This window comes from Sinocyclocheilus grahami, unplaced genomic scaffold (genome assembly GCF_001515645.1).
Source record: "Sinocyclocheilus grahami isolate Dianchi unplaced genomic scaffold, SAMN03320097.WGS_v1.1 scaffold862.1, whole genome shotgun sequence".
NCBI classification, from domain to species: domain Eukaryota; kingdom Metazoa; phylum Chordata; class Actinopteri; order Cypriniformes; family Cyprinidae; genus Sinocyclocheilus; species Sinocyclocheilus grahami.
In genome coordinates this window covers 261,516-287,981 of record NW_015506041.1, presented here as the reverse complement: position 1 = coordinate 287,981, position 26,466 = coordinate 261,516, and the positions used below count along the sequence as shown (strand labels likewise).

General features: G+C 38.1%; 1 protein-coding gene across 3 annotated transcripts in view; it reads right to left on the bottom strand.

The window, feature by feature from the left end:
• LOC107563214 (DNA topoisomerase 2-beta-like) overlaps positions 1–26,466 on the bottom strand; it is a 73,514-nt gene that overhangs the window by 34,419 nt on the left and 12,629 nt on the right. For all 3 annotated transcript variants that reach the window (XM_016248027.1, XM_016248026.1, XM_016248028.1), the window contains exons 11-26: positions 21,576–21,714; positions 16,855–17,012; positions 16,240–16,365; positions 16,002–16,112; positions 15,800–15,905; positions 15,592–15,701; positions 15,386–15,478; positions 12,489–12,603; positions 12,183–12,304; positions 10,634–10,782; positions 6,388–6,619; positions 4,886–5,020; positions 4,581–4,781; positions 3,689–3,884; positions 3,399–3,490; positions 1,832–1,993 (exon numbers count right to left, since the gene is read on the bottom strand). In XM_016248027.1, the coding sequence (XP_016103513.1) occupies positions 1,832–1,993; positions 3,399–3,490; positions 3,689–3,884; positions 4,581–4,781; positions 4,886–5,020; positions 6,388–6,619; positions 10,634–10,782; positions 12,183–12,304; positions 12,489–12,603; positions 15,386–15,478; positions 15,592–15,701; positions 15,800–15,905; positions 16,002–16,112; positions 16,240–16,365; positions 16,855–17,012; positions 21,576–21,714 (2,247 nt within the window). The remainder of the gene's footprint in view (positions 1–1,831; positions 1,994–3,398; positions 3,491–3,688; positions 3,885–4,580; positions 4,782–4,885; positions 5,021–6,387; positions 6,620–10,633; positions 10,783–12,182; positions 12,305–12,488; positions 12,604–15,385; positions 15,479–15,591; positions 15,702–15,799; positions 15,906–16,001; positions 16,113–16,239; positions 16,366–16,854; positions 17,013–21,575; positions 21,715–26,466) is intronic.

Genomic DNA, 26,466 nt, shown 5'->3' with positions numbered 1-26,466 from the left:
AAAAAACACATTATTTTTCAAATACTGTACATTATTGTAGGTCCTCTATGCCCCGCCTCTCTCAAACGCACTCTCTGCAGTCTGCTCTGATTGGCCAGCTGACCCAGTGCATTGTGATTGGCCGAACACCGCAAGCACTCGTCGGAAATGTAACGCCCCTTACCATAATCGCAAGCTTCATCTTTCAAAATAAATGTTAAGACAGTAAATAATGTCATTAGTTTTACCATCAGTTCAAGCCCGAAAGGGGAACAGACACAGTAATGATGCAGTACACAAGCCGCGGTTAAGACAACTGACTCTACTGTGACGTGACGCTGTCTCTCTCTCTCTCTCTCTCTCTCTCTCTCTCTCACACACACACACACACGCTGCGCACAACTCCGCATTTGAACAGTCAATAGCAAATACTTAAAATAATAACAAAACAGTAGCTGATTCAGAAGCGCCAGATTGTCATAGCAAAGTCAGAATTACCTCCTCTCCTAGGTTCATGAAACGGTCGTCCATAAAATGCATTGCTGTTCTGTTGTAAGTCATCTTAAAGATTCCTAAATGCATCTACTTTCGGAAGGCCAAATAAAGTGCTTTTGCTTTCACCTAGAAACACAGCGTCTCCCTGACATGGCTGCTTCAACACTAACTGCAGTTACTGAAACCACGCCGCCTTTCTCTGCGTGCACATTTGGGCGCATTATGCAAATATTCCCACATAGTGACCTAGATATGTGAGGGCGTGTTAGAACGAGCCGTTTTAGAGGGCGTGGCAGAGTCTTAACTTTGATAAAGAATATCTCTTTGGTTTGTTGACTTTAGTCTTTGCAACTTCAGGGATCTTATCTATGCACAATCAGCTTGTAACGCTCCAAAGAGAAAGGAAAACTTGAAATTGCATCATATGACCAGTTTAATGAACTGAAAAAAAAGTCAATATTACATTTGTATATGGTAATTTTTGAAGAAAAAAAAGCACTCTTCCATGTGAAATTAACTATATGAAGTGGTATAAATATACACATTTTCTGCCCCCATGTCTTGAATTTGTGATCATTCTGAATGTATTTTAATAGACTGAATCATGCCATAAAAGAGAGCACTGTAAATGTAAATGCACTGTAAATGTAAATGCGCATGCGCACTAGACTTCACGTAATGCGTGCACTCTGTAGGTGTTTTGAATGTTTTTTTGCGTTGTGAGAATATTGAGCAAAATAGCTCACTTGTCATGGTGTTACTTAACTATATCATGTTATGAATAAACTAAACATTCAGAATTTTTACCTCAGTGTGTTTCTTCTGAGTTTATATGTGCTGTTACGCTCATTTGTTATGAAGACTCTCACAAAGAGACAAACAGAGTGAGCCTCAGTGCGACCTTGTATTCTGAATTCTGCTAACTTACTGCAATTCTCTCTGATGACGCGATCATCACTTACGAAGAAAGTGGAAGAAAAAATCTTCGGTCTGTCCAATAATTGTAAACAGTCATTAGGTGCGTCAGACTTAAGATATTTTAGCGGTAATGTGACCAAAAATATTTAAGACCCATCGAATCCGAATTTAAGACATTTTAAGACTTTTTGAGGCCTTATATTAGGAAAACGTTATTTAAGACATTTTAAGACTTTTTAAGGCCTTATATTAGGAAAACATTATTTAAGACATTTTAAGGACCCGCAAACACCCTGTTCTCATCAGGTGGTTTGTTGCCTCGGCGTCTTGCATTAAATTGGTTTAATGCACAACTAGCCGTGGATTATCCCTTACAATATAAATCTGATATGAACCATCGAATGTAACACTTGGCTGTAAGAGTGACAGATAATAGTACCTTCAGGTCTCTCTGCTTGAGGAGTTCCTCGACCTTCTCCTTGGTCAGACACCACAGCGGCATGTTCAGAATGTAGTTAAAATTCGGCCCAGAGGATGAGCCAGAGTCCACTGAGCTGTCACTGTCATTACCATCGCCATCCTCGTCCTCATCTTCCAAAGACTAACATCATCATCATCATCCAGCCAAACAGAGAGAAACAGTGAGTTAAAAGTTCAAGAACTAAAGACACTAGAAACTAGAAAATGCAACTTATTATAATATTATAAAATTACAAATTAAAATTTAAAAAAATCCAACTTAATAACAGCTATTAATGTAACTTACTGACAGCATGCACAATTCAGGGGCAGTTATTGCACAAAAGAAGTAGTTTGGCGGAACAACATTTTATGTCAAATATTTCTTGGAAAATTCCAATTTTGATTCGATTTGATTCAATATGGATTATTTTGGATAGATATCAGGTTTAGGACATGGCAAATTTTCTCAAGGAAAAAAAATCTCTTGACTAATGCTGTAAAATATACCTGTGAGTCAATAATATGGAAGGTTGAAATTTGCTGATTTGCATACAAACACTTAAAATATACTCAATAAAGTTTTTGTAATATTTACGTTAACTTTAACTTTAAATTACATAATTAAATTTCAACTCAAATTCGTTTTTTGAAATATAAACATTTAAATGGTTGTTGTCACAAAAACTTGACAGATTTATTCAAACATAAATTAAATATTGAAGAACAGTAAAAAAATAATGACTATGTTATATGGTGCATATTTAGCAAAATGCTGCTCTCTAGTTAATTTTTCTAGCTGACTAATGAGTTCATGGTCACCGAATATGTTTTTCTGAGGTAAATGTGACGTTACGTGACATTGTTTTTATAAGCTATTGTAGTCTTTCCGCATTTACAGATTTCGGTAAGTTGTACTCTTTCTTTTAACATACCTTTGGATGTTCATTCATGTTTATTTCATGCTGTAAGTGCTATTAAAGGAGAGGAGATGATCAGTTCGCACTGCCGCTTCTAACCGAGGCGCTACAGCGATCTGTCACTCCACATTAAAAAGCACCAAAACGGCATCTGAATATTGTAATAAACTGGACAGAATTTGAAATCTGAGACTTTGTTTCATATCAAAAGTAACAAATCACAAAGCTTATTGCGATTTATTTGATGGGAGGCGCGCAACAATGTTCCATTCATTATCTGACAGGCTAGACTAATTGATTCTTGGGATTTATGAATCGATATCGTTTCATAAAAATTAGAATCAATTAACATCTAGAAATCAATACTTTTTACCCAGCCCTACTGTGTATCTCAGAAAACTCTGCAATGATGTGATTTTTAATGAATTTGTGGATGCAGCAGCTTAAAGCGTGGGTTCCATTTTGAAAAATTAATTATTTTGAATGTTTGAATGTTAGAAATATAGAGTAACTTTAATATTACACATGTCTAAAATGTTGTGTTTTGTCATAATGCACGGACTTTATTTATCTTAATACATGACCTTTAACAGATGCATAAATGCTCATAGCTGTATCCTCACATACCTTCTCCTGGGCTTTGTTCCAGGCTGCAACGGGGTCGGATTCGTATCCTCTTTGCACCAGCATTCGGATCAAGTCTCTTTTTGACTTGTTCTCTGGTAAAATTATACAAACCATTAAAACATTTGTCTTTTAATGTTTAAAACAGATTTTTAATGGCCCTTCCTTCATTTGTCCTCTGCAGTAAGGCTGTTATTACCGTTATTACACTGAAGCAGATTCAGATTTACCAACCAGAAAGACAAGAAAAAATAAATGCATATTTCAGACAGACGCATGGATAAACATCTCACCGATTGATATTTTTCCATCAATCTTCTCCAGCACAAATCGTGCCTGGTTGGAGAGTTTGGCTGCCTCAGCGCCCAGACTACCCACCAGCCAGTCCTTCCTCAGTTTATAATAGTGCAGGCGCAGCTCGAAGAACTCCTTCAAGATATCCTGCACCGACTCATAACGCTTCAGACAGCCCATGTGATCAAACAGCACCTACAGCCCAGAGAAGAAACACATGAGGCAAATAGAAATCACATTATCAGTTTCACAAAAAAACACGGTAAAACTGACGATACATTGGTGACATTATTAATAACCTTCAGTGTTTTTCCTTAATTTTTTGGTGTATAGTATGCTTTAAAATAATTTCTCATCATGTCTGGAATCACTTGATAAAGTATATGAAAATAAAGTGCAAGTTGTACAGTGCGAAAGCTGTCAATAGTGTCAACACTGATTTAGTACAATGTTGTTAATTATTAGTTTAGTTGTGTTTAGACCTACTGAGTATTCAAAAGGGAAAAATGACAAAAATATTGTCTAAAAATATCTCTAACATGGTTGTATTGTTCTAACATGCACATTGCTTTGTGTTGATTTTATTTGCACATTTGGTTTGCCTTAAGTTTGTGTCAATTAAAACCTGTACTAGGAAAACTTTTACCACTCATGGCCACATGGTGCCATCTTTAAAGGTACACTTTTGGCACTCTAGCAGTTAATAAACAAAACTGCATGCGTCTTGAGGAAGAACACTGTAGCTGGAGCTAATGTTTATGACAAGTCACGCAGGTACTGGGCTACTCCACAGTGGTTTATGTCTCCGCAGATTGATTCTGGCGTAATTATGTATCAAGGTGTGAAATCATGACAGCTTGATTCAGGAGCTTCAGGGGGGGAGGTTCGTACCATTGAGTTGCAGGTGAGGGACGACTGCAGTTTGAAGACCTTGTGAAGACCGGCTGCCTCTGCCTGTGCAAGCTTCTCCTCTGTCATGCGCACCACAAACTTCACTGTGGTGTCAGTGTGGTATTCCTTATAGTCGCTGATCAGAGGAGGAGTTTTATCTGTTCCTTGGAGCATGGGCTCCAGAACCGACTCCTTATACGCCTGAAAGAGAGAAAAGACGGCATTTCTGGCAACCTCAGCACATCAGTAATCCAGTGAAGAGATCCAGCTTTATAAAATCAAAAGACTTCTACAGGTGACCTTACCTGAGTCCAGGTGCGAACAGGAAGTTCAGTAATCTCAACAGTATTTTTGTCCAGGACGGATACTTCTCCGCTGACCAAATATTGGTTCTGTCCCAGCTCATGAATGGCACCTTTGAAATTCTTGTACCTGGGCAGCTAACAAAAACATGAAGAGATGCAGAGAATGAGTAATTTAAACGTATTCTGAACCTGATGACCCCTCTATCCAAAGATATAGTATCTGATGTTGTAGTGCTGTTTCCATAAGCACTTGTGGCAGCTGTTTATCACAGTAGCTAGATAAGGTCTCAAGAAACAAACATGCTAAAAATGGAGAACACTGACCGCTTAACTTTTTTTGTGCTTTTGTTCCTTTAGTTTAACTATCATAATAACACGGACAGAATAGCACTTGCACCTGTCTGCTGCAGAGACATTTAAAAAATTGGGTAAACCTTTCCCAAACATTTTGGAAAATTTGCATTATCAATAATTAAAAAAAAAACAATCAATAGCAATTCACCTCTGCAAATCAGACCAAATTCCTCTAATAAAATTGCGCTTGAATTGAGACGTGCTGGTAAACAAGTAAACAGTAATAAAAGAATAACAAAGAAACTGATTACGAGCAATAGAACAATAAAAGTAAAAATAATAAAACAAAGCGAGCACTTAAGGTGTGTGCTTTTTAAAATCACTTGAATGTTTGAACTGGCAGGGTTTAAAAACACATGCAAATTATATACTTTCATGACAGAGCAGCACTGCAATGTCACGTGTGTAACTGTAATGTCTATACTGTGAGACTATAATTACAAATCTCTACCACTTGACAAATTTCTACCGGTTTATCAAGTCTACCAGTACATCGCCCACCTCTACTGTGACTAACACTTGACACTAATTCTATACATCTTTAGAAGGCAAATTAACTTATTTTCCATCAACTGGTTAAAATTTACAACGCTGCGTTTATGCAACGTGAATGTGTGGGATTTCCAAGTCATTAGGAATATACAGGTAATATATACAGGTATATACAGGTAAATAACTAGAAGAATAACAAAATGCATTAAACGGTAAAACTATTTGCACTACAAACCAGTGTTTATGATTAGTCAAGTCAAGTGAGCTTTATTGTCATTCCACCATATGTGGAGACATACAAAGGAACGAAATTCATTTTGTTCATACTTCACGTTTGTTTATATAGGTTTACATATGTAGCACCGTAGTCATTTAATTTATTATGACAATAAATTAAAATAATATAACAAATATTAACAAATTAAGTTTGCAATGTTAACAAGAATAACATGCTGTTTTTGAACAAGTAAAATAACCAAAAGTGGCAGACACAGAAAGCCTCGCACATTCAAGATAAAAATGGCCACACATGAAAACAAGTATCCAAAAATAATGTGGAAAAAAGTTTCTGCAGTTATCATGATATAAAAATGCTTAACCGTCACATGCCTAGTAAACGTGCAGTGGTCAGGACAAGAGTAAGGATGGGGTCTTACCATGGGAAGAGGGTCCTGGTGGTTGAGCATACGGTTAATGTTGTTGACGATCTCTCGTGGGTCGTAGTTGGAGATCTTGCAGGCCCAACCAGTCCCGATACCCTCAGCTCCGTTCACCAGTACCATGGGAATTATGGGTATGTACCACTCTGGCTCCACCTTCTGGTTGTCATCATACAGAAACTTCAGCAGGCTGGAGTCCACAGCAGGAAACAGCAGTTTGGCCAGTGGACTGTAAGAAAAAACAAAAACTGATTGCTTTAGATATAGATGTAGTCATAAAGCAAAATATAGTTACTAAGCTTAATGTCAAACTATGTGATAGAAGAATGAATGAATGAATGAATGAATGAATGAATGAATGAAATTAAACAGTGTGTATTGAAATGACAATAAAAGCATTAGGGCTGTCACAACTAATCAATAAAATAAATTGATAATAATAATTAATAATGAACATAATTGACAACGAATGGAGACAATGCATCTGAAACTTAGTGGAGTGAGCTGCAGAGGGACCCAAGTTGTCCTAAACATGATAATGCTTTACATTAAGCAACTTAAACAACAAAATAATATATATTTACATTTACATTTAGTCCTTTAGAAGACGCTTTTATCCAAAGCAACTTACAAATGAGGACAATAGAAGCAATAACACCAACAAAAGAGCAACAATATGTAAGTGTTGTGACAAGTCTCGGTTAGCCTAACGCAGTACACATAGCAAGGTTTTTCTTTTTATAAACATAAAACACGTCAAAAGAATAGAAAAAGAATAGAGAATGCTAGTGTTAGAGGGTCATTTTAATAATAAATAGAAAGAAAACAAGAAGATAGTCTGTCAGAGGCTAAAGAAGGCAAGTAGTAAGAATAGAAATTGAATAGAGAGTGCAAGAGTTAGAGGGTCAACGAGTGTTTTTTTTCTTCTTCGGGTCAAACGAAGATGGAAGAGATGTGTTTTTAGCCGATCCTTGAAGATGGCTAAGGACTCGGATTGAGTTGGCCAGATCATTCCACCAGGAGGGAACAGTTCATGTAAAAGTTCATGAAAGTGATTTTGTGCCTTTTTGGGATGCACTATAATGCGCCGTGTTCACTTGCAGATATAACATAGTTTGATGGGGCTTGCCCTGTCAGGTGCTTTGATAGAGAAATTATATTTAAAGGGCACCTATTATGCAAAATCCACTTTAACATGGTGTTGTGTAGCGTCTCGACCAATCTGACACACTAATTTTTATTTGATTTAACAAATCAATTATTCATTAGATTAACAAATCGTCACAGTCCCCTCACTCAATAAACTGGAGGCCAGGATTTCTGCAAACACCAGGCCCCCTGGTCCCCATGACAACTAATCATGATATCACTGGTTTTATGACACCCGATACATTTACAACCTTGTGGAATGCGAGCAGAGGCTCTCAGCTGCATTTCCCAGAAGCAAGAGGCACAAAGGCAGAGTAGAAATGGACTGTGCCCTAATTAATTCATAGGAAAACCTTTCTTTGAATGAACACACATATTCTTCAGACCATTGTGTATATTATTGCTGTTTTGTATTAATCTGTTGTATTATAGACTATTTTATTCATGTTTACGATAAACCACTCATTCATATAACCTTACATATACCGTGTTTAGTATCTATGAATTCGCCTTCTGATGATCTAAACAAGAATGTATATTATATGTTGGTACATAGGCAATATATTAGTGTCCTGAGAATCTTTAGTATTTTCGATTCAAGTTCCAGATACTAAGTACCATGTTTCCACACAAAGAGTCATAAAACTCCCCAGGATCTCAAAACGCCCACTTGGGATTCCGGCCTTTCTCATTGGATAAGCCCATCTTGAGAGGCGGGGATCTTCTCTGACCTTAAAGCTGACACACCATATGTTAGACCAGTTTATGTGTTTATGTAGGATGTTAGACCAGTTTATGTGTTTATGTAGGATGTTAGACCAGTTTATGTGTTTATGTAGGATGTTAGACCAGTTTATGTGTTTATGTAGGATGTTAGACCAGTTTATGTGTTTATGTAGTATGTTGGACTAGTTTAAGTGTTTATGTAGTTAATAAAACCTTACTTGTATCACACTTGACGTGTTCATTGTTTGCTCATAACCGGAGTCACTAATCATGCAGATTTACGCTACAAGCTTCGTAGAATTGTACAGTAAGAAAGTTATTTCCCTTAACCAGGAAATTAACATTCTTAGAATTGACAAGACAGTTGACCCTGAGAGGTCAACCAAATATCTACAGCGGATCTAAAATATTCATAATTAATTATAACTAGTTATGGTTAATTATTCATATTAATCATGAGTTGAGTCGCTACAGTTGTAACATATGTTTGGACATAAATGTGTGTTGGCAGTGTGTGAACACAACCACCCTACAATGACAAAAATCCACCCACTCCTCATTTTTTAATCCCCTTTAAACCAAGTCAGTCTCACTAGGCCTGCTGTTTTGATTCTCTCGTAGTGTGACGTCACATTGCGTAGGGCGGGGCCACGGGGGTTGATTGACAGCCCTGCATTGCTATTGTTTCCGCCCTCAGTGGTTGTTTGCTGTCCTCCATTTTCTCCACGCTTGAGCAGCTGTAACGTCAACAATGTCTCGCAAGCAATCCCGATGCTCCGTGTTTGGATGCAAGACTAGGGTGACCATACGTGCCATTTTCCCAGGACGCGTCCTGGCCAGGATTTGTTTTGGCTTTGTTTTCCTGTTTTCATGCTTGCTGAAGGTAATGATCGAAAAGTAGTTTGACCAATAACATGCAAGCATTGTACATAATGGACCAATCATGGCGTGTGAGAAGGTGGGATCTACGGTCAGAGCGATGCAATTACGCGTACATATTAGGTGTGTTCGACTTAAAAGCAGTGCGGCTCAGACCGATCAGTGTTTGACATCAAAGTACCTCGAGAGCGTTTCGAAAGCATAACCATCTGTATGGTACTTTGATGTCATACACCGATCGGTCTGCACACGCAAACAAAGCCAAAACCTAGATATTTTAGGCAATATAGAAATCCTGGCCAGGAAAAATGGCACGTATGGTCACCCTATGCAAGACTGAACATAAGAGTCTTCATTTTCTCCCAACATCTGAGCTGCTGAGGACGCTGTGGCTTACTTACATTTTTCAAGGTAATGCACTTCAAAATCTACCTAAATACGTTCATCACTCCAGACCCCTTTGTGAATGTCATGTCGTTATAGTGCTTAGCGTTTTAACCATATTTGTGTGTGTACGAGATTCGTTCGGTAGCACAGTCGCGCGGCTCGGTCCATTGATCAGCGTGAGTTGAGATGAGTTCTCTCACTCTCAGTTATGTTGCTTCTACCAGCTGTTTATTGCTGTAGATATGCAATGCAGAGAGACGTATACGTGACGCCCTCTTCTGGAGACTGGGTGGGAATATGCAGCTCATTTGCATTTAAAGCGATACACTCCAAAACAGCTCTTTTTTTAGACACACCCCAAAAATTTTATTTTCCAGCTGTTATAATAAATGATCTGTTGGGTATTTTGGGCTGAAACTTCACAGACACATTCTGGGGACACCCAAGATCAATATTACATCTTGTAAAAAGGGGCATAATAGGTGCCCTTTAAAGCATTTGAGACTCATATGAGGCGCATAACATTTAATGGCTTTATCCTTATCTGTACATGTCAGAATGTCACGCGACTATTTCCATTTTGCATAAAGTCTCATCCTGACAGCAAGCAAGTCTCCTTTAAGCACAACAGCGCAACAGAAAAGGAGCACAATACTTATGACTAAAACACACATTTTGCTATAATATATCTTGTTAGACATTAAATATAATGTGACGAGCAGGGCGGGGCTGAGACCTGTGGGAGCAGAACGAGGCTAGTGGAGCGAATGTTAATGACTAATGAGTTTATGGTCTGTTCATGAGAATGTTAATGGTCTCGAGCGCCACAGAGGAGCTCCGGAGGGATAAAAGAAGAAATGACGACAGTGAAAGACAAGAGAGGACCAGGCCTAGGACTTTTTTCATTGCTTATTTATGTTTATGTGTTTAAATATATACCATTTTTATCTTATTTGAACTTCTGCTTTAAAACGGTAAACAATCAGCAACTGATGTATAACATAGCCTACATAGATACATTCACTACATTTTTTTTCATAGCCTTCAAAATGCATTGTTTGGATGTATGCACCAGTAAATGTCAAAACAAATAAACTCTTACCTAAGCATAGTAAAGATGTAACGAGGGCTGGCAGCATCTTTCCCGCCATTGATACGGGTACCAAACTGACCGAGAGGCTGAAGGATGTTGATATTGTTGCTGCCCACAAAGTTCTGGGCCAAATTCACGATAGTCATCATCAAGGCTTGCTGCAGAAAAGTTAACATTTCTCGTCATAAATCTTTCATTCTATTCAATTTCATAACAATTTTTGTATGTAACAATTTTTTACATTATACAGGGTTCGTACACATTTTTACCAATAAATTTCCATGACCTTTCCATGATTTTGAGACAATATTCATGACCTAATTTTCAATTATTTTGCCAGAATACATGTAAAATAAGAAGAAAAATCTATGTTCAAATTTATCATAGCATACGCTAACTAAAATGAATGACTATTAATGCTACTTATTTACTTTCTTTTTGTTTTAATAATAAGTACAAGCTACGACTGTGCCAGAGGTTACTCCACGCAGAGAACATATCACATCACTGAATAATATAATTTATTTAACCAGTATTATCAACTAAACTCAGGACCTGAATTTCATTTAGGTACAGAAATTAAATAAACTGTCAATTAAAAACAGATTAATCCATAAAATTAAAGTTACAAAAGTTACTTAGTCAAGAGCAGTGAATGATCTTTTTTTTTGTCTTTTGTTGTTTGATTAACATTAATGACTGACGGCACAGCTTTATTACGCTGCTGTCCCTTTAAGACCGACCACACGGATCCAGTGTACTGATACCATAGACTGTATAAAAACATGGACGTAGTGTCCGTGACGTCAGCTGTAGTTTTCTGAAGAGTGGTTTTGAAGCTCAAAGTGGGCGGAGCTGGCTGTCGCCATCTTGGCTGCGTGTCACCGCGTGTCACTCCCGGATAATTGAAAATTGGCAAAGCTGGTTGCTGAAACCACGCCCTCCTAGCTTGACGGCGGTGACAGCAGCGGCAATCCGCCTGTCACTCAAGTGGCAACGCCCTTAATTATGCAGAACTTTAAGGCTTAATATAATTTAAACGGATGAGTTATAAAAAAACTCACCCCCCCTCACAGTTGTCATGAAGGGCAAAATTAGCTATATAGACCAAAATAATTTTTGTACCAGGCTGTAAAACATGTTTTTTTCTGCTGTAAAGTTGGGCATTTTAACATGGGGAGTCTATGGGACTGACTCCCTTTTGGAGCCAGCCTCTAGCGGCCAGTCGATGAATTGCAGTTTTAATCACTTCCGTGTTGGCGTCACGAGAGAGGTTGACTGATACACAATGGTTTTCTTTCTCAACAACTGCTTACATTCACTTAAGACAAAAACCGACTGTGTTTATGAGAACACGACGAAATTCAGGACCTGCTAAAAAAAATATATTGTATTACACAGAGATTTGTGAAATAAATTTTCATGACTTTTCCAAAACATTCACATTTTTTTCAAGACTGTTGCATATGACTGGTGCAGAAATCCACTGTAAATCACTACAACAGTGAGGACCAAGAATAAATAAAAGAAGCAAGTCAAAGAAAGGTTTGCTACAAACTTCGCCGTGATGGTATGCAGACATCTCAGCCACGGATCCAGCCAGCTGGGCCACCTTGACTTCCCTTTTATCATTCCTCTTCATACAGGTGAACAACACCTTCCTCTGACCCGGCTTCAGACCTGCATGCAGCAGATGAAAGCAGACATTAAGTTCAGAAGCCCAGTTAAACCCCAGACAAGCAGCAAATCTACATCATTATCACTTCAGTCAAACATAATCAGGCCAGCAAAAAGATTTTAATTACTCAAAGTAAGAAGAGAAACCCAGGGTTTAACGTGTAAGAACGTAACTGAAGATACACACCATCAACAAGTGATGGAATCGACCGCTCGTTGTCAGAATTGGAGAAGAGGATGAGTTCTTTATTGATGAAGTCATTGTAGGACAGGTGTCGTGTTGATGTGCCATATAGGAATTGCTGTGATGAGACAACAGGGACGTGCACAATGACTGATCAGAAAATTATTAATTTCCTAAAAGTAGTCACTCGTACTTGACAGTAAGAAGAAAAACAAAATAGAAATAAAAATTTAGTTGAAAGGAAATCGGTTAAAACAAACTGTGAATGTCTTGATATCTGAAGTTTAAGATAATTACTATGATTAACATTTGCTATTTTACACATTAAAATAATTAATGCCATAAATGCAACATCCATTTTTTTCAATTTCCTGAAATAGCTTATGTTAATGTCTTTTCCCCACATTACAGCATATGATCACTCTGTGAGCGGCTCACCAGCTAGCAAATAATGTTTGCAATGTGCGAAACCCACATGTAGGACGTTAGCATGTTGCAAGCCTTGCCTGGCTACTTGTTTTTGATCCTGTCAGTAACGTGCTTGTCTCTTGCAAACTAGTAACTTTATTACTTATTTATCATGACATAATACATAGTGCATAATATCTTTAGTCCCCTAGGACCTAGTGTGCAAGCTAAAGGTAACTGAAAAACTGAAAAACAGTCCAAATATAATGTCTTTTGAGGTCATTAAGGATTGAACGGTAAAGTACTAGTGCAGGTGTGTGTTTACACAGGGTTTCTGCAGACTTGAATAAGTTAAATTTAAGACTTTTTAAGACCTTTTTAATACCACCTTATATGAAATTTAAGACCTAAACCTGTAATGGAAATACACATTTTATTACATACATATATGTAATATTTAATGTGTATAAATTAAAAAGAAAACAAAATATCAATGCTGTAATAAATGGTATTTATTACTATGATATACAGTGAACTTTTCATGTCAGCAGACAATATTCCATACAAAATATCCCCACAAAATAACTGCATCACTGAGATTTTTGGTGGAGTAAACAATTTATTCTGAAGTAAAATTTTCATCAGTGTTCTATCAGCTTTTACATACTTAAATCTGCATATTTACCTTTACAAATGCCTATTTTAACCTTTTTAGATGTATTGCATCATCTTACATGTCAAATTATTAAAATTGATCAATAAATTCAATATACACTATAGAGCTGCTACCAGTCAGATTAAATAATTTACACCGCAAATAACAATAATTACAACTGCAATAAATAATGTTATGAGATTAATGTTTTAAATGCATTTATGAATATACAAATAAGAAATGTTGAGGGGAAAAATGCATACTTTTCAACAAACTTCTCAACTAAACTACCAGTAAGTGACGGTAAGTCACTTAATGAGTGAGTACTGAGTCATTCATTCAGCTGATTGAGTGTGTTATCATGCTGGTATCTTAAGGACTTTCGTGGACAGCTGACTCCTAAAGTTTCTGATATTCTTCATATTCTGTGGTGGTGGTCAGATAAGTTTAAATAGATTTTTACCTTGTATGGGCATTTTACCTTTATAAAGCCATTTTTCTATAAGCAGGCATTATCTTTTGAGTGAAATTCTTACATTTAATCAGTGAATAAGAATAAGACATTTGGGCTGTTACCAAGCAAATGAAATCAGTATCAACAAAATTCATCTTTGCAATCCAGACATAAGCTGCATCTGAAGTGGCATTTAGATGTGTTTACACACTGTTTAATGCAGAACATGAATGCATTTAACCTGCAGTTACAAATGCATAAATAATGTTTTGATATATTAAACATAAAACATTGAATACTGATATTTGAAACAATTAAAAAAATGAAAAGATACTTTAAATGTGAAATTAAAAGCGCCAGTAGGTGGCAGTAAGTCACTGTTAAGTGAGTCATTGCGACTGAACCGAATCATTTAAACGAGTGATTCATTCGAAACACCATCATGTTGCTCAGAGACGCAAAACAGCGCTGTGGCTTTGTTTGGAATTATTTTTGTTGGCGAAATAGTGCAAAAACAGGCAATATGGTGTCTAATATTTAAGTCTCTTAATACAACTTCTAGTTTATTGAACTGTTGTAGACTTCACGTAATGCCTGCACGCTTTAGGTGTTTAGAATGTTTGTTTGTTTTTTGCATCGTGAGAATATTGAGTAAAATAGCTCACTTGTCATGGTGTTATTTAACTATATCATGTTATGAATCAACTAAACATTTTGAATTTTTACCTCAGTGTGTTTCTTCTGAGTTTATGTGTGCTGTCACGCTCGTTTGTTCTGAAGTCTCGAGACAAACAGAGTGAGCCTCAGCTTGTATTCTGCTAACTTACTGCAATTCTCTCTGATGACGCAGTAACTTACCGCGGGTCTGTCCAATGATTGTAAAGTCATTAGGTCCGTCAGACTGAAGATATTTTAGCGGTAATGAGACCCCAAATAATTAAGACCCATCGAATCCGAATTTAAGACATTTTAAGACTTTTTAAGGCCTTATATTAGGAAAACGTTATTTAAGACTTTTTAAGACTTTTTAAGGACCCGCGGACACCCTGTTACAGTGTATTTAATACAGCTCAGACAATCCTAATCGAGGACTGAAGCTATCAATTTGATCAACTTTTATTAAGAGCAATGAGGGACATTTTTGGTATTGATGGATCACAGTCCTGCAGTTTAGAATTGCTTCAGAATTGCTTGAAAATTGCAGGACCCCTTGTTTAGAGTATACAGTGACTCATTCACAGATAGAAACCCATCCAGATTTAAAGGGGACATTCAAATAGAACCCAAGATACAGGGCAATAATTTACTACTTCTGTTTTTAAAGTGATATATTCACAAACATTTCTCCTTCATTTGTTAAGAGTGTGTAATTGATAGCGGTACCTCAGGCAGCCCATGCATCCTCCTCTGCCGTCTGTCCTCCATGAAATTAGTCAGCCATTCTTTCCTGTCATCCGTTTTCTTCTTACTGAAGGCCTGAGCAGAGTTCACACACAATGTTAACAAATTTGTTAATATCTTAATAAATGTAATGTTGCACCAAATGTAGTATAAGCAAGACCAGTACTGAACAGTAGTGACTAACTAACCAGTGTGATGGCCGCATCATCTTCAGTGCCATTGTACTTGAACATAATTCGATGTCTCTCCATGTCAGCAAAATATTCCTTTGCTTCTTTGCTTGTACTGGTACCCAAACCTGACAAATGTGCAGTAAACATATAGTCATGAATGCTGCTTGTTTTTAGATGCAGACTGTTTCAAAGTTAAGATAAGTAGTAAAACACACAAACAAACCTTTGTAGTACTTTATGTGCCAAGTTTTATAATTTTCTGTGTGCTTTTTCCATTCATCAAATTCCGGGATGCTGTAGAATGATACTTCCTGTTTATTCTTACTGGCCTAAAGAGAAATTTAAAAAAAATATTTTTTAAAAGTATTAAAAAATGAAGCAGCACTGATAAATGGGGCATTTTCTTTATTGGATGATTATCATACCTTTACGATGGGTGTGATAAACTCCTCCAGGAAGGTGTGCTTCAGCAGAGATGGCCAGTTGTGATGGAAGAAGTTAATGAGAAGACCCTTGATGTGAGAGCCATCTTGATCCTGATAGTACATGTAACAGAAATGATGCATACAGGAATGGAGAACATCTCTGCCTACTTAATGGATAGAAAAGACATGTTCTTTCAAAAAAGGATCAGTGAAGACCAACTAAAGCACATAATCGCACCTGATCGGTCATGATCATAATCTTTCCGTAGCGTAAGCTCTTCAGGGACTCTGGGTCATCGTAGCTCTTCTTGTACTGAAGACCCACAATTTTAATGATGTTGTTGATTTCTGCATTCTCCATGATCTATAATCAAAATGAGGTCAACTTCCAGTTAAAAAAAAGACACATGATGTTTAATAAGTAGATCTAACTAGTAACGGGGCAACCCAACGTGACGCCACAGAAACACAAATCAAGGAATTAGAAAAGTTAGCCTTATTGCTGCCGTAGCTGGTTAAAAACATTTTTAAAAAACATCTAATAACATATGTATTCTCAAAAAAGTAATTTCAAACTAATGAAATATTTTAGAGCTGAGCATAAAATTAGGGGTGTAACGGTGCACAAAAATTACGGTTCAGTATTTCGGTACCGCAGGGTGAAGAAACAAACCATAAAATTACTTTTTTCTTTTTCATTAAACATCAAAGTATAAACTGTACTGTCCTATTCTAGAGGGGGAAACATGGAATTTCAAACAATGTTTCACACACACAGAAGTTCAACACATGCAATTATGCTTTTATTTTCTACTATGGTTTGTCTTTCCGTGTCAAGGTTCCTGGAGCTTACCTGTTTGTGTGTGGCCTCCCTCACATTTAGCATCTTTCCTCTGAGTGGAAACACTCCATATCGATCTCGCCCTATCACTCCTAAACCGGACACAGCCAGGGACTTGGCTGAATCTCCCTCAGTCAGGATCAGAGTGCACTCAGAAGAATGTTTCCCCCCTACATAACAGAGCGAGAGTTACTCACGGATGAATCAAGCATTTAAAAACAGCTTTTTCATATTTACAGTACTTTAAGAAGTCATCTGCCAAACACAGAAGCTGCTCAAATAAAACTGCAATTACCAAATGAAGACTTTTTCACATTAATGGAACAGACATTAATGTTTTCACACCAACACAAACGTTTGGCCAATTTCCACATGTTCAGACCAGAAAGGCTACACAAAGACTGTGGTATAATATAGCATTTGCTTATTAACATGCTGATTTACTTGTATTTGTTTTATTTTTTAATAATATTCTTATGTTGGTCTCAGTATTTAATTTGCTATGAGCTGATATTTGCTATGACTGATTCAAATTAAAAAGTTTATCACACAGATTCAAATTAAAAAGTTTATCACACAGAATTTTCAGTTTGAACGTTCGGCTTGGTGTGAACAGGTCAATAAGGCATAATTTTCTTTATGCAAAATATTATTTTTTCTTCAGTTTTTTTTTATCAAAGATTTGAGTTTGAGTTTTTGGACATTTCTAGACAAATTCAAATAACATTCACAAAACATTCAAATAACACTGGAATACTGAAGCCCTAGTTTAATTTTAGGAATGAAAGAGATTGCATCCGAAAGTGGAAGTATGTCTCGGGTTACGCATGTAACCATGGTTCCCCAAGAGGGAACGAGACACTGTGTCCTCTAGCGGACACTTTGGTGAATGCTGCCAGCATGACCGGTGTCTAAAGCTAATGTGAAAAAAAGCCAATCCTATTGATCCACATGACCCGTGACGGTGCCCGGAAGTATAAAAGGGCACCTGCTGAATACATCACCAACTTAGTTGTCTGAAGGAGACGTAAACAGGCCAAAGGCATGGTGAGAAGACGCAGCGTCTCGTTCCCTCTCGGGAACCATGGTTACATGCGTAACCCGAGACGTTCCCCTTCTTGGGAACTCACACTGTGTCCTCTAGCGGACACTTTGGTGAATGCTGCCAGCATGACCGGTGTCTAAAGCTAATGTGAAAAAAAGCCAATCCTATTGATCCACATGACCCGTGACGGTGCCCGGAAGTATAAAAGGGCACCTGCTGAATACATCACCAACTTAGTTGTCTGAAGGAGACGTAAACAGGCCAAAGGCATGGTGAGAAGACGCAGCGTCTCGTTCCCTCTCGGGAACCATGGTTACATGCGTAACCCGAGATGTTCCCCTTCTTGGGAACTCACACTGTGTCCTCTAGCAGAAACTTTGGGGAACGAAATGCCAACCATGCCATGACGAGGCGTGTGCCTGTCCACCTGGTGAGTGACCAAGGAAGTGACAGACATTCACCAAGCCTTTCCTCAGATAGGGGCCAAGCCACTGACGCCTCGGGCTGCTCACATAACCTGGCAGAAATGGGGGAACCCGATTTTAGATAAAGGGGAACATCCCAACCAAGTTAAGAACACAGCTATCCTCAGATAGCTATGCTATGTGAGTAGGGATGCACCAAAAGGAAAATTCTGGGCCGAAACCGAAAATTCTGGATGCACTTGGTCGAAAACCGAAAGCGAAAATGCTTTGTAATGATTATTTATTATTTTATTAAATAATATAAAGTAATTGTGTAAGACCTTTTAATTTAACTCAATCATTTTTAATGATACTGAATTTAAAAAACACAAGCCAATAAAATAACCACACTTTACTAAAAGTAACACAATAAAACTGGACAGAATTCATATTGGTAACAATTTACAATAAGGTTCATTAGTTAACATTAGTTAATTACTTTATTTTACATGAACTAAGAATGAACAATAGTTCTTCAGCATTTATTAATCTTAGTTAATGTCAATTGTTAAAATCAACAGTTGTGCTTGTTAACAGTAAATGTACTCTGAATTAACATGAACTAACAGTGAACAACTGTATTATCATTAACTATCATTAAGAAAGATTAATAAATACTGTAATAAATGTATTGTTCATTGTTTATTCATGTTAGTTAAAACATTAACTAACATTAACTAATGGAACCTTATTGTAAAATATTATTTTTATTCACTTCTATGTAACAGAATCAAAAATAAGTTGTTGTTGTTTTTTTTTTTTTTTTACTGATTATCCAAATAATGTATAGTCCTACAAAGCTATTATTATCAGAGCATGTGAGCAGAGCATAGCGTCACGAGAGGGTAGCTTAATTTTACCAGCGTTGTCCAGTACAGCTGTATTACAGCATGTTATACATAGAAAGTATACTACATAGAAATTTCCTATCAGCGTGTTATTTGAGGTGGACTTTGCTTTTTTGGTGAGGATAAGCGGTTCACGAGCACATTCATAGAGCGGGCGCCCCATATATATTATATTTTCAGCTCGTATTTTCGGCCGTTTTTCTCTTTCGGTGACCGAAAATTCGGTGCATCCTATATGTGAGCAATACTAGCCTGAATACACATTTCTAAACCTGTTGTCCAACAAAAGAGAAAATGATGACCTTTTTACTCCACAACACCAGTCAAATGCTTCCTTTTGTGATCTGATGAGGCTTCTTGTCACAGAATGAGGCAGAAAATGTTCTATATGCTACTTTTAAAAGAATACATCGATTAGTAATAGATTATAAATTAGGGTGACCATACGTCCCCTTTTCCCCAGGCATGTCCTCTTTTTGGACCTACAAAAATGCGTCTGGCCGGGATTTCTTAATTGCCCAAAATGTCCGGGATTCGGCTGTTTTCTTAATCCCACTCCCGCTGAATTTCTGACCACTGCCGCCTGCTCCCGCAACACGTGTTTCGCTTCCGTGATTTTCGTGTCCACTCCTTTAAACATTCTAATATTCTGTATAATTTTGGCGCATCAGGGAGCTGCTCTCAGGATGCGGTGTATTTAAATATTTTTGAATGAGCGTTTGCACTATTTACTTTCACTTTCGATTTCGCGATCACACGCACTCTGTGTAAAGGGAGAACATCTTACAAGATCAGATATTTGTTAATGAGCTCAGGATCTGTTGAGCACCAAATACTCCAGCATGGTCTTGTCTCTCCTTATTCTTGACCTGTGATCAGTCATTTTCCACAGAATTGGGCTACTTTTAAACTGTTGCTATAGGTTGATTTTCTTAAGTGGATTAAAGGTTTGAAATATTGCATAAATTACATTTGACTGAAATGCTTGCATTGAAACATTTTGCATTCTACCCATGATAAAACTTTCATTGACTTCTACATTAACTGTTCTCTCCTGGTGGAATGACCTGCCCAGCTCAATCCAAGCAGCTGAGTCCTTAATATTTTCAAGAAACGGCTGAAAACACATCTCTTTCATCTTCATTTGACCCTCTAACTCTAGCACTCTCTAGTCTAATGCTACTTCTAATTTTATCTGCTTGTTTTTTTTTTATTAAAAAACTTGACCCTCTAACATTTGCACTCTCTATTCTATTTCTATTCTAATGGCCAATCCATCATTTTTGGGGTGATTTTTTTTATTTTTTTTTTTTAATAAGTATCGGTTTAGGCACAGTTTAGGCACCGGAACCATTTTAAAAGTATAGATTTGGCACCGGTATCGAGAGAAAGAAAAAAAAAAACGATACCCAACCCTAGATAGCACTGTCTAGGCAAGGGCTCAAGGAGACTGCTACTTAAAAAACCTAAGCAGAGGAGCAATCAATGAGCTAGCACATAGCTATACTCAGATAGCTACGTTTCCAGCAAGGGGCTCACCACAACTGCAAGGCAGAAAGCAGACCATCAAGAAGAAAGTCCTTTTCTTTCTTCCCGATGGCCGCAAGATTGATCCATAGATGCCTCTCCGTAGCCGCCATTGAGCGACCAAAGGCAACAGCAGTTTGCTTGATCTGTGGTGTGGCGCAGCTCTTCAACTGCCTCAGGAGACAAACCTCTGCCCTTCAGCAAGTCAGCCTGATAAGACTGTAACACCGCCATGGTGTGCAACGCTCCACCAGCCTGACCCGCTGCCACATATGCCCTGCCATTCAAGCGCAAGGTGGTCTGAAGCGCCATGGATGGCAAGGCAGGAGTCTTCAAAGAGAATGACTCAGCCTGCAAGAGATAACTCGCAAACTTCTCTTCAACAGGGGACATCCTCGCGTATCCATGCTCGGCCACACCCTTAACATTAGCATAATCCGCATGTTTATGCAGCAGCAGCGGGATCCACAGACGCTTGCCTCTCCTCCCTCGAGAAGAGAGAAAAAACGTAATCGGAGCTCTCAAGCACTGAACGCGTGTGCTCCTAGACACATAACGCACAAATCGTGTGTCCTCGGGTGTCAAAAACCTCTGACACAGAGGCACGTACTTCTTGAAACGCTCACCCGGTTTCACAGACATAGTACAGACTGCTTGCAAACATACGGCTCCTGAAGACAACAAAAGTTGGTGACATATTCAGCAGATGCCCTTTTATACATCTGGGCACCCGCCTATGATATGATTTTTGGTCCATATCACCCACCCACCCTAATGAGCAGACCATGATCTCTGAGATCTGCTGGCACAGCTGTGACAGCTTTGACAGTTTATCTGTCATGGACTTACCTGCATCATTGGCATCATCTAGTTTGGGGATCCCTTTAATCTTGCTGTGTTTGACAGAAGAGCATTTCTTGTTCAGCTGCGTCTGAGCCTTAAACTTCACCCAGTTCAGAATGCTCTCCACAATACCACAGTTTGTAGCCTATGACAGGACAAGTCAATCAGACATCACCACAACTCAACAGTTCTTAAAGTCAGCATTAAATCAGAACTGACCTAATTGATTTTCTTAAAGCATGTTACTTGTTTTCTTGTACACAATTCACTGGTCGTAGCTTTAGTTTCATGTTGACTTTAACATGCAATTATTTTTGTTATGTCTATAAAGCCAGAAGCTCTTGATAATGAGAGGAACTCTAAAATTAAAATGTGATGCATTAAGAGCAAAGTTTTACTGTTACAGTAAGGGCTTCATTAAAGGGGACATCGAATGCAAAATTCACTTTTACATGGTGTTGGAACATAAATGTGTGTACACAACCACCCTATAATGATTAGGGGTCGAACGACTTCTGATTTCTTAAAGTCGACTTTTATGTGATGAAAGTTGAGTCGAAGTCGACTAGTCACTGATGACGTTATTTTTTTTAATAAGTATCGGTTTAGGCAAAGGAACCGTTTTAAAAGTATAGATTTGGCACCAGTATCGAAATTAATGAACAAATAAGTCTTGAGCTGTGACAAAGACCTTGTGCACAGCTATGGCATACACACAGCGCTGCCCACATGGCTATTGCTCCTATAACAGCTTTTTTATCAGTTCTTTTGTCTTTGAATCGTTATATTTCTCACAGATTTCTGCTCGTTCTAAATCAGATACAGATAAAGTAGCACAGTAAAGTTTGGGTTCCTACTCTTTCATGAACACCAGATTCAGGGACTTTTTAAAGCACCATTTATTATTGTTTATCAAGCACCTATCAAATTCACACCCCAGCATATGTAGCGTCATGAAAGACCTCTTATAGTACTTAAAGGAGTCCTATGATGCGATTTCAAGTTTTCCTTTCTCTTTGGAGTGTTACAAGCTGATTGTGCATTGATAAGATCCCTGAAGTAGCAAAGACTAAAGTCTCAAAACCAAAGAGATATTCTTTATCAAAGTTAAGACTCTGCCACGCCCCCTAAAACGGCTCGTTCTAACACGCCCCCACATATTTAGGTCACTATGTGGGAATATTTGCGTAATGCCGCCCAAATGTGCAGGCAAAGAAAGAAGGCGTGGTTTCAGTAACCGCATTTAGTGTTGAAGCAGCCATGTCAGGGAGACGTTGTGTTTCAGTGCAAAAGCAAAAGCACTTTATTTGGCCTTCCGAAAGTAGATGCATTTAGGAATCTTTAAAATTACTTACAACAGAACAGCAATGCATTTTATGGACGACCGTTTTGTGAACCTAGGAGAGGAGGTAATTCTGACTGCTATGACAATCTGGCGCTTCTGAATCAGCTACTGTTTTGTTAGTAGTTTAAGTATTTGCTATTGACTGTTCAAATGCGGAGTTTTGCGCATTGTGTGTGTGTGTGTGTGTGTGTGAGAGAGAGAGAGCGAGAGAGCGAGAGAGAGAGAGAGAGAGAGAGAGAGAGTGTCACATCACAGTAGAGTCAGCTGTCTTAACCGCGGCTTGTGTACTGCATCATTACTGTATCTGTTCCCCTTTCGGGCTTGAACTGATGGTAAAACTAATGACATTATTTACTGTCTTTACATTCATTTTGAAAGATGAAGCTCGCGATTTTGGTAAGGGGCGTTACATTTCTGACGAGTGCTTGCGGTGTTCGGCCAATCACAATGCACTGGGTCAGCTGGCCAATCAGAGCAGACTGCGCTTGTCGGAAGGAGGGACTTTGTAGAAAACTAAGCGTTTGAGAGAGGCGGGGCGTAGAGGACCTACAATCATGTACAGTATTTGAAAAATAATGTGTTTTTTGAACATTAAAGCATGTCAACATATTCTGTTACACCAAATACACAAAATAATGATCTTTAAAAAAGCATCATATGACCCCTTTAACATTTCACTTACACTTAACATTTACATAAAAAATTTCAGAGTTTTGAATGTGTAGGTTTCATAAATTTAGACCATTTTGAGCAGTCGTGTTCAAAGGAATTTTGAATTTCTCAAATATTGATACAAATATATATTCTGGCATTAAACTGTTTTTTGCTGTAATTCTTGTAAAAGATTTAAATTTGAAAGAATTTCTAAATTTTTTAATTAATAAAAAGTGGTTAAACAGGGCTCTACGCTTACTTTTCTTTTTAGGAGTACTTGTGCTCCTAATAAAAAAAATTTAAAATTTCAGGAGCACCTTCTAATCAATAATCAAAAATTCTTATCAAATATTAGCCTTCCCATTAAGAGATGATATTTGACTCCTTAAAGTGATTTACAGGGAATTGTGTTTTTACCTTTGTAATGGCATTTTTCTAACTTTATTAAAAGTGTCATCTTTTGTCAAATTCAAAAAATGATATTTGTAAGCTTTTTTTAAATTTCTAATTAAAACAACAGAATAAAAACAAGTAGAATAAGAAAAAGTTACCAGTCAAATGAAATCAGTATTAAAAAAAATTATTTGTACTACAGAAGTGGCACAGAAGAACACAAAAGTGGCTTGTAGGTGTATTTTCAGATGGTTTAATGAGGCTCAGCGGTCGCATGAGTGCAATTAAATTCATAACTTCATGTTGAGGTTAATGTTTTAAACATAACATTTGGAATATAGAAATATTAAATGATTTAAATAACAGAAGAGATACTTTAAAATGAAAGTAAAACTGCCAGTAGGTGGCGGCAAGTCACTGATTTTATCACTGAATCATTCATTCAATTGATTTGTTCGAATGGCTGATTCATTCAGGAACGAAGCAAGTGACTGTCTTTATGAATGGGTAATTGAATCAGATTCGTTTAAAGGGCACCTATTATGCAAAATCCACTTTTACAAGGTTTGGACAGAAATGCGTGTTGGAGTTGTGTGTACACAGCCACCTTAGAATGAAAAAAATCCATCCTGTAATTTTTTTTAATCTTCATAAAACCAAACCAGGCTCAAAAAATGAGTGGTTTGGATCCAGACTGCAATATGACGTCATATTTCGGCAGCCCCACCCACCACTATTGACTGACAGGCGCGTATCCACAGTTCTCAGTGTGTTGTGCCGTGTCCGCCATTTTGTCTCGCATCTCTGAGATACGGCCTGTCAAAGTTGCGGATTTGACGTGGCCAACACTCCGGGCTTTCTCATCGAACCGAGTTTGAAGCGCCTTCCCTGGGAGAGCGGGTGGGTCGGAGGGGGTGGAAGAACTCGGTTCAACCGCTTATATCTCGGTGAGGCGGGGGTCCTGGGAGCCCAAACTCGGGTGGGAGGTAGAGCAGGTCCGGTTCGTTAGGAATCAGGCCGTGAAGCTGTAACTTTGCGGGGTGATTTATCCGCCGTGCCCAGGGCTAGCGACTCGGGACCGGCGGTGTTCGGACGGGGTCCAAATGCAGGTGATAACTTCTTTATTCAAACAGAAAAGCCAACAAGGCAAAACAGGTCTAAGGACGACGAACACCATTACATTACACAATACAGCCAGGCCGAGTGGTGAGTGAGAGGGGAAGATATGGTCAGTGACAACGGGGCACAGCTGAGGGTGAGTGTGATGAGTGAGTGACTGAACAGGTGTGTGGAGTTTGGGGAATTAGTGTAATGAGTGAACAGGTGTATGGGTTTTGGGGAATGGGAGTCCAGGAGATGGCGCCCTCTGGAGGAAAGAGGGAGAAACGCAGGGCCCAGACTCATGACACTTATTTACACCCTTGTCTACACTTTGTTTGTTATAATGAGAGGATTTGTGAGCTTGCAGAACTCAGCACTGAACAAAACGGCGTTTTGAGCAGTGAGTGGATTCAGATTATTGTGCTCAATATCAACAGATATGTCTATGATACATTACTTACTGCTGCAAAAACACGTTGTAAGTACGCTAGAAACCTTTGAAGCTCCCCTCAGCGCAAACACAAATATGCTGATTGGGTAATTTGCACTGGTGCTCCTAAATATTTTTTCATATTTACGCAGTAGTTTTCAGTCGCAAATGCACTGCTTCTCCATAGGTTCATGCAGGGCTGTATGCAGTTCAATGTGCGCATCAGCTCGCATGCTAAGATTTTTTCTCGCGCTACCCCATCTCCACCCCAATCATTAGCGCTGTTTCGTTTTGTCTTTGACAGCGCATATAGGAACATTTTTGAAATAGCACCATTCTACTAATCAAAATTTGTAAAAAAAAAAAAAATTTCAAGCACTTTCAAGGACCTATATTTGTTTTCAAGTACTTTCAAGAAGCGTGGGAACCCTACATTCATATGAATGCATTAGTAAGAGCGATTGCGTGTGTGAATTAATTCTACCTGGCAGCGTTTCTCTACTAGTAGTGAAGATGTGGGATTTAGTTATTAAAGGGGTCATATGATGCTGCTGAAAAGAACATTATTTTGTGTATTTGGTGTAATGCAATGTGTTTATGCGGTTTAAGGTTAAAAAAACACATTATTTTCCACATAATGTACATTATTGTTTCTCCTCTATGCCCCGCCTTTCTGAAACGCGTAGATTTTTACAAAGCTCATCAGTCTGAAAAAGCGAGGTGTGCTCTGATTGGCCAGCTATCCAGTGTGTTGTGTACTGTGTTTTCCATCATACAGTCTATGGTTTCCATGTGTCCCGGGACAACGAGACAAAACCAATAAAACCCCATTACAAACGAGTCATTTGTTGCATCCAGTGGGGCCATAATTACTGATTGTAATGACTTATACTGTGTTTTTACGCTTTGCGTTGCGTATTGCACCGCGTAGACATAAAACCATGTCTGCATTTGTGATCGGAGAAATTACAAAC